The sequence below is a fragment of the Pundamilia nyererei genome, unplaced genomic scaffold (assembly GCF_000239375.1).
Source record: "Pundamilia nyererei isolate P.nyererei 1_Seehausen unplaced genomic scaffold, PunNye1.0 scaffold00195, whole genome shotgun sequence".
Lineage (NCBI taxonomy): Eukaryota > Metazoa > Chordata > Actinopteri > Cichliformes > Cichlidae > Pundamilia > Pundamilia nyererei.
In genome coordinates, this window is record NW_005187596.1 from 689,526 (window position 1) to 697,014 (window position 7,489).

A 7,489-nucleotide genomic window follows, 5' to 3' on the forward strand; every position below is an offset into this window, starting at 1 on the left:
TGTTTTGTTTTTTGTTTTTTTAGAATGATTAAAGATGTATGCTGCACAATTGTTACACAATGGAAAAAAAATCATAGAAATTGTTAGAAGCCCAAAATTACCATGATATTTATGACCATGAAGAGTTTAAGTAAACTTTTCACCACAGCTTCATTATTATTGTTTTTGGAGTCCACCTATAACAAAATTTGAAAAGAAAAAAACATCCCTGATTTGAATTTTATCATTTGTACAGCACAGGAACTCTTCCAGGAAGTTCCTATTTGACTAGAGCGCTTATAGGTCTAGTTTGCATATGGGACCTCCTCCTGTCTGTCAAGATGAAGGGGCTACAACTGGGCTAAAACACATTGTACTGGCATATGCTCGCAATTCGGGTAGTTTGCAGCAAATCTTCATAAATGCCTCAGTTTGTATATAGTAGCCTCTTTGATTTTGATACCCTTTGGGCTTCAACACTCTGGTGGTCAGTTTGGCACAAGTTGAAGTTTGCATGTAATTTGCAATGGCTTTTGATCTGCAGAGTTGCAGAACTTTTCAACAGCATTGCTTTCACTGCAATGTATCGCCCAGTGTAGGAAAACACAATTATGGGACATTAAACAAGCAAGACCGCTCTGGGTTATCACTCATTGGTTACAACTCTAATCAATGTACTGACAATAGTCACTATGGTCAGTTTACATTTAAAGCAAAAATAGATCAGGTTATTATCAAATGTAGCCCATAGCCTTGCACTTCCATGTAGACCCTAGCTGGGAGTGTGACAGTACTGAGTCACACCATCTGCCTCTGCCTTCACATGTTGCAGAAGATTTCCTACTCATTTTGTATAGAGAGAGGATGTTGGTGCTTTATTCATTCTCATCCTTGACATAGCACAGAAATGTATGTTCACCCCCAAAATCAATAGAAACAGCTTTGCATTGACATTGTAGCAAATACACAAAACCAGACAAAAATAGCAACTCTGCAATCTTATTAATATTTGGTAGTGTGAATAGATTTACTGTTAGAGGTGTGAAAGCCCAAAGCAAGTGCATTTCACAGATCTAAGATGCGAACTTTGGTTCCTAACTGGGGAATTTGAAGTCTTTAAAGCTTTTTGAAAGCTTCCACTCGAAACCTGATGCCATAGGCTACCCTGTTATAATCTACCCTTAGGCTTTGCCTCACTGATGCTTCCCTTTTTTGCCCAAACACGGTTATAAGTACTGAGGCGTTGCGATAGTCACCAAACACTGAGAGGTGAAAGCTGCATTCCCTGTCTGAAGTTAAAATGTGGACAAGCACATCAGTGTATAAGATTTAACATTCAGCATCCAGCTCTTATAGGAAAGTTCCTCCCGACCGTAACCGTCTTGACTAACACTGTGCCAGCAGCAGTACTCACTTCCTTTTCGCTACCATGGTAACGGTTGTGGGCTATGAGAAAACAGTGACAGATTGTGTGCCATGTGATGGAGGAGATGTGAGACCTCTGTCGTTTATCAGGAACAACCCGTGACACTCTGTGTACTGAGAGTTTTCTGACGTACGACTGTACACCTGCAAATAGTTTCAGCCCAAAATTACAATCAAAACCAAGTCAACCATAACATTTCCTACAGTATCCACATAAAATTAGAGTGAGCACTTTCAACCTTTTCATAGCACACATGGATTTTGTCCTGCTTTAAAACTAATTTTAACCTTTTAACTTAATTGTAATGCTTTCAGAGTTTACATTCAAAATATTATTCCACAAAATACTGACTTTATTAAGCAATTTGCTTACATGTAAATTTTCCATGTAATTTGCTACATATGTAATAATAATGTAAAACATTAAATTTAATGGAATCTGTTGATTGGTGTACATTCGGTTTATACCAAGAATATTTTTTAATGCTTAATTATTTGATTAATTATACCTTTAAATTGAACATTTCAGTTGCATTTTACACAAAATTATTGCTTTATGTTCATGAGGGAAAAGTATTTTTTTCTTTTTTTGTGTGTAATTATGAGATTAAGGATCCAAAATAAACTTTCCAATAGCTATATCTCTGAAACACAAGTGGCCCTGGATATAATAAATAAAAATAATAATATTGTTATTAAAAGAAAGAGTTGTGGTTACTAGTCCATAGAAAAATAGTATGAGTGGGTGTGTCTCTATAAAGATATTTCTCCCTGCAGTAGGTTGGTGTCTGAAGCTTTCTGGTTTCTCTCTGCGACTATGAAACATGGATTTTGGGACATGACTAATTGTAGGTTCAGTTGCAAAGTTTTAAAGTTTGCATTTTCGCTGTAGTCAGCTCGGCAACTTAAAACTGGAAGAGCGAGCGGCTAATTTGACTGAGACTTTATCATCCTTTTTTCAATCTAATGGCAACCATAGTTTACAAAATGAACATGATATAGAAAACACTTCAGTCTAGAGACTGATACCATAGAAAGTCTTTATTGAGGTCATACATCGAGGAAGCCAAGGGGTCATGTTCCCATAGAACCATAAAGGATGTTCTGCTGTTATACTGAGTGTATGATTTCTGTTTCTATTTCCCTCAATGTCCAAATAGCATTAGAGCAACCTTTCTCACATCAAAGTAAATAGTTTGCATGGAAAGCAATAGCCAAAATCTTTGGCTTTTGTCTGAAAACGTAAATCTACCATCGCTTTTTAAAATCCATATGCATTTCTATCTAATGACTAGTAACTAGAACAGGCAAACTCAAACTGAATATACACCTAAAGGCCCAATCTGTCGTCCCTATAATGGCAGCTGACTAACAGACTGGGATGTGTTTAGACTCAACTGCCATGACACAAATATTTGTGTCATGCTGAAGTGGATGTTGATTGTAAACTAGCTAACACGGGGAAACAATATAGCAACATAGTTTCAAAGCCTTCTTCACTTGTGTTGGAACTACAAAAAAGTGAGCTTCATAGTTTGTTTTCATACCTTTCATTGGTGTTCTCTTTCATATGGTAGTACATGAACTCTGGGCTTTCACCTTTATGTTAAAAACAGAGCAAATGCCTCAATATAGTATTTTAAAAAATAGGATTTTCAGTCATAAAGCTATTAGTCTTTGACCAGATAGGGTTCAAATATCCTTTTGAGTAATGGTATGAGGCGCTTACTGTTGTAAAAAATATAAGCTACTGTCCTTTTATTATCAAGTCTGATAAGTGATGAAGCAGATTCTCTATGACCACGTCCTCTTTTTTTGCCCCACAGTACTCATCATGGTTGGAAAAACTGCTTAAATTTGTTAACAACATCAGGCCATGAGTACAAACCGATGTGACAAAAACCTTTATTAACGTGGAACTGTTTAACATACACAGTCTCTCTATTTTCATCTGAAAAAACCTTTCCCAGACTCCTCTTTTTGTAGTATTTTCCCCAGTCATTGTCTGTGGGTGATGAGATTATTCCCCTAACAAGGCAGCACATTGAGGGCTGATCTGTTACGCATCAGGTTGTCTGATGACTCCTGTGTTGTCATTTAAGCCCTTGAGTTATTATTAGCTGCCTCAGTACTCCTTTTTAAGGCACAATCTTTAGGAATAAGGCCGTTTACAGAACAGAGCGGGATCGAGGGTTAGAGTGGGGGGTTACTTTTTTCCAGTTTAGTAAACCCTGATGTTGGTGTACAGAGTCAGGCCCACACCTAATTAAAGGATATAGTAGACATGTGACTGAAAACAGAATCCCTTTGCTGGGTAAGCTGTGGAAACTGTTATCCTTTATTTTGACTCATGCCCTTCCTCATGTCTCAGTTAGTCAGTCAGATAAATATAATTCTGACTATATTGGAATAAAAAGAATACTTATAGATGATGAATGACTACAGTTACTGACTGAATTAGCCAAATTTGGGCAAGAAGTCCTAACATTTCACATCAGAAACAAGCTTAACTTACCTAGACTTTCAGTTAACACATACAGTATTTCAAAGAACCTTGAACTCCTCTAAAGTACTAACACATACCAACATTCTTTATACGTACATATCTCCACACTCACATTACTTTTCTGTCATTGTGTTTGCCTTGCTGTACTAAAGTCCACGGCATTTTATCAGTACAAAAAGAAAAAATGATATTGCACACTGTTAAAAAATATTTGTTTATGTTTGGGTTTAGAGTGAAACAGTAAATTAGTTGATCCAGGGATGGTAGCTCTCTTTAAAGGTACCACAGAGTCCTGGATTTGCGCTTTAGACTCAGGTAGGCATCTGAGTGCAGGAATCTTGGGCAAGAGTCTCTTTCCATCAGCAGGTAAACATGTTTCTGGGCCTCATCAAAGCAGGAAAGGTTGGGTTTCTCAAGTGCCTGCTTGATCTTCTCTCTAACACGCTGGTCTACATTGATCTGAGAAGGAAACAAATGTGACAAGTCAACATATCATCATGTAATGGGTTCCCAAATTGGCTGTGTTTGTTTTCAATTTGTAAAAAGGTGCTTGAAAAACGTTAAATCCAAAATAATTAAAATGCCACCACCAAGATGTGCAAAATACACCCCTGAAAGGAGGTAAGAAAATACCTCTGAATCCTAGGGTTACATTTTTGAGAAAAAAAAAGTCTATTTTGTGGTCAATTTTATTACTGGTGCAATAAAAAAAAACAACAACAACATTAAATCAAACATTAACTTGCTAGCTCTCTTGTATGCTTTTCAACTCAGATGAAACTCCATGAAATTGAGAATTCTAGCTGCTGAGACAGATCACACACACACACACACACACACACACACACACACACACACACACACACACACACACACACACACACACACACACTACTTGTCCCTAAAGAGTTTCCTGTCCTGTTTTGTTTTTTTAACTATGTTATTTCTTGCTCCATTTGTATTTGGATTCTGCTTTTTCTTTGTAATTGAAATACTTCATTCTTTCAAAGAAACATTGAAGAATATATAAAACATTTGGCTTGCCATTTAGCTGAATGATTACTATTGTATTGGTCTTGCTTCACTTCAAGTTGCAACTAATTAAATAAGAAACCATTGTGGAAGTTCCTTGAATGGCTACATAAATCAGTTCCCCATAGACTTTTATATTTCCACGAAATACAGCATTAAAAACATTTTAACAGCCTGCTTCAAAAAAAAAAAAACACCCTAACATTATTCTCTGTGGGTAAAATCCCTCTTTAAGACAATGTTTTTTAAAAAAAAATACCTTATTCATGTGGATGTTGGAGGTAGGAGTGTGACTGCTTATCCTGTCACAGGCAGCTGGTGGCCTTAGTTCTCCAACTCCAGTTATTAAAGTGGACTTCTTCCTCTTCCCTTTGTCTATTGTGTTATTGCCTTTTAGAGGACTTTAATTAAATTACCTAACAAATAATATAGCATGCTGTGAGGTACAACCTGTATTAGAACTTTGTGTTTCAATTTATGATTGCAGGTTGCTAACCTAGCACGCTAGCTATAGCTCATAACTTAAGACTCCAAACTCCAAATATGGCCACATCTGACTCCAAAAAACTAACATAAATATCTAATCCTATAATAATGTGTAGTAGAATTAGTATCCAAGTGTACGTTGCTTGACAACCCCACATGATACATGTGCTGCTTACTTGCCACCACTAAGTGATTTCTTACTAGGAATGTATATATTTTGTGTGCAGTCTGTGGTTCACAATGGGAAAATTCTGTGCCATATTTGAAATGAATAAAACACTACATAACCTCCCTCCATACTCTTCTACTTTAACTTGTTTGTTGGTATTTTTACGTGTTCGGTATTGTTCTTACTGTCTTGTACGGAAGAGTATTAGGGCCACTGGAAAAAAAAAAAGAAAAAAAAAAGAAGTGGGCACGTCTTTTTTTTCTTCTTCTTTTCCTAAATTCTGAGAATAAAGTCAGAATTCTGAGATTAAAGTCAGAATTCTGACTTTTTTCTCAGATTTATTTTCCAGTGGCCCTAATCCTCTTCCATAGTCTTGGAGCAACTGTGACAACATAATTATCTCTGGGATTTCTTAAAGTATTCTGATTCTGATTCAGTGCATCTTCCCTGAAAATATGGCACAGAAAATACTGTACTAAAAGCACCAGAAGCACTGGAAGTTATGAAATTTGGTAATCATCTGCATTGCTTCACTGAATTTGTAAAAGTTTTGTACAGTTTTTTCTCTGATGCAATCATACTTTCTTCTTTTCTGTAATGCCAGTTTGATAAAATGCAGTTTATATTTGGGCCTACTTTTAGTTTACAAAGTTACTCAGAAAGTCCAAGAAAGTAATTTCTTCTTTTAAGTATGAAATATGATTTAGCTCTGGTATAACAGACAAACTGACCTCTCTGCAGGCTGTAGGCTGGATGAACTCCCGGTAGATCTCCTCTGCTCTCCATTGAAGGTGTTCTGGTGAGGTAGTCAACCTGAACTCTTCACATGCGAGCCAGAACTCAATGTTTTCCTCACTGAACTCAGACTGCAGAAAAGAGTGGAATGCTGCTAAATACTCTGCAAAGAGGGAACGGGTTAAACATACAGAATTATTCATTACGTGAAATTCATTTGTAGAATCACATGGCTCAGTTTTGTGAAGAGTAACACTTCTTACTTTTGTCCTTTAGCAGTTTTTCCAGGTGAAGTTCATGGTCAGTCTGACAACTATAAGGAAATGATATATGGCTATTATTTTCTTTCTAATATACACCATGGAGATGAAAATAACTAACACTTCCAATCATATGATACCTTAGCTTTGAAGAGTACATCTCATCATTACATTTCTGTACACTGACACACTGGATATCCTTCTTACGCCTCCTGCAGTTCAGTACAATGTCAATCCTTAAAAACAAACTCAAGTTCAATATGTTTGTTAATGCAAAGTTTATAAATGTAAACTTAGTATCATTAGTGTGCTTGGCTTACCTTCGTGGCCGCTTCATGTTGGGCATTAAATCCTTAAATTCGTAAAGTCGAATCCTTGAAAATAAGAGTTTGGGCATTTTAATATCCCTGTAATTCCCTGTAGGGAGATACAATAGCCTGCTGTGATATGTGTAAAAGCACTGTTCCCTCCTGGGCTTGTCCTTAAACTGCCAGGAAAGGTATACCTATGACGCTGTGGGCCTGCTGGTACCTGTATCTAAACGCCAATTGGATACGAATACAAATGTCTGTTGTTAGACTGATCTACCCTTGTTACTGACTCACAGCTGTAAAATTCCTATGGGAGAATTTTTTTTCCGTTATTCAGATTTCTGGAAAAAGGTATTTAGGTGACTGACTGCGTGATGTATGTGTAGTCCATATAGGGCGATATGAGCGTTTGCCTTTTACTTGTCTGTATGGAGATTCTAGATGCACTACCTATGCCATATTTTAAATCAGTACTTCACAAATGGTGTGCCGAGACATGGGTGTGCCGTAAGGGAAGTCCAGGTGTGCTGTGGGATCTTGTGAGAATCATGATTCATTTTTACAATGAATGGCAGGGCAAAGTCAC

The 7,489-nt window shown here is 36.9% G+C and overlaps 1 protein-coding gene across 3 annotated transcripts in view; it reads right to left on the reverse strand.

Annotated features, from left to right (window-relative positions):
• Positions 1–4,110: 4,110 nt before the first annotated feature.
• The window catches only part of LOC102197528 (regulator of G-protein signaling 21), a 15,026-nt gene continuing 11,647 nt past the window's right edge, over positions 4,111–7,489 (reverse strand). The window contains exons 2-6 of one of the 3 annotated variants that reach the window (XM_013914409.1): positions 6,913–6,966; positions 6,733–6,828; positions 6,596–6,645; positions 6,329–6,495; positions 4,111–4,369 (exon numbers count right to left, since the gene is read on the reverse strand). In XM_013914409.1, the coding sequence (XP_013769863.1) occupies positions 4,184–4,369; positions 6,329–6,495; positions 6,596–6,645; positions 6,733–6,828; positions 6,913–6,938 (525 nt within the window). In that variant the 5' untranslated portion in view covers positions 6,939–6,966 and the 3' untranslated portion in view covers positions 4,111–4,183. Of the gene's footprint in view, positions 4,370–6,328; positions 6,496–6,595; positions 6,646–6,732; positions 6,829–6,912; positions 7,030–7,489 lie in introns of those variants that run through there. The other 2 variants (XM_013914408.1, XM_005747360.2) reach the window with 2 other exon arrangements.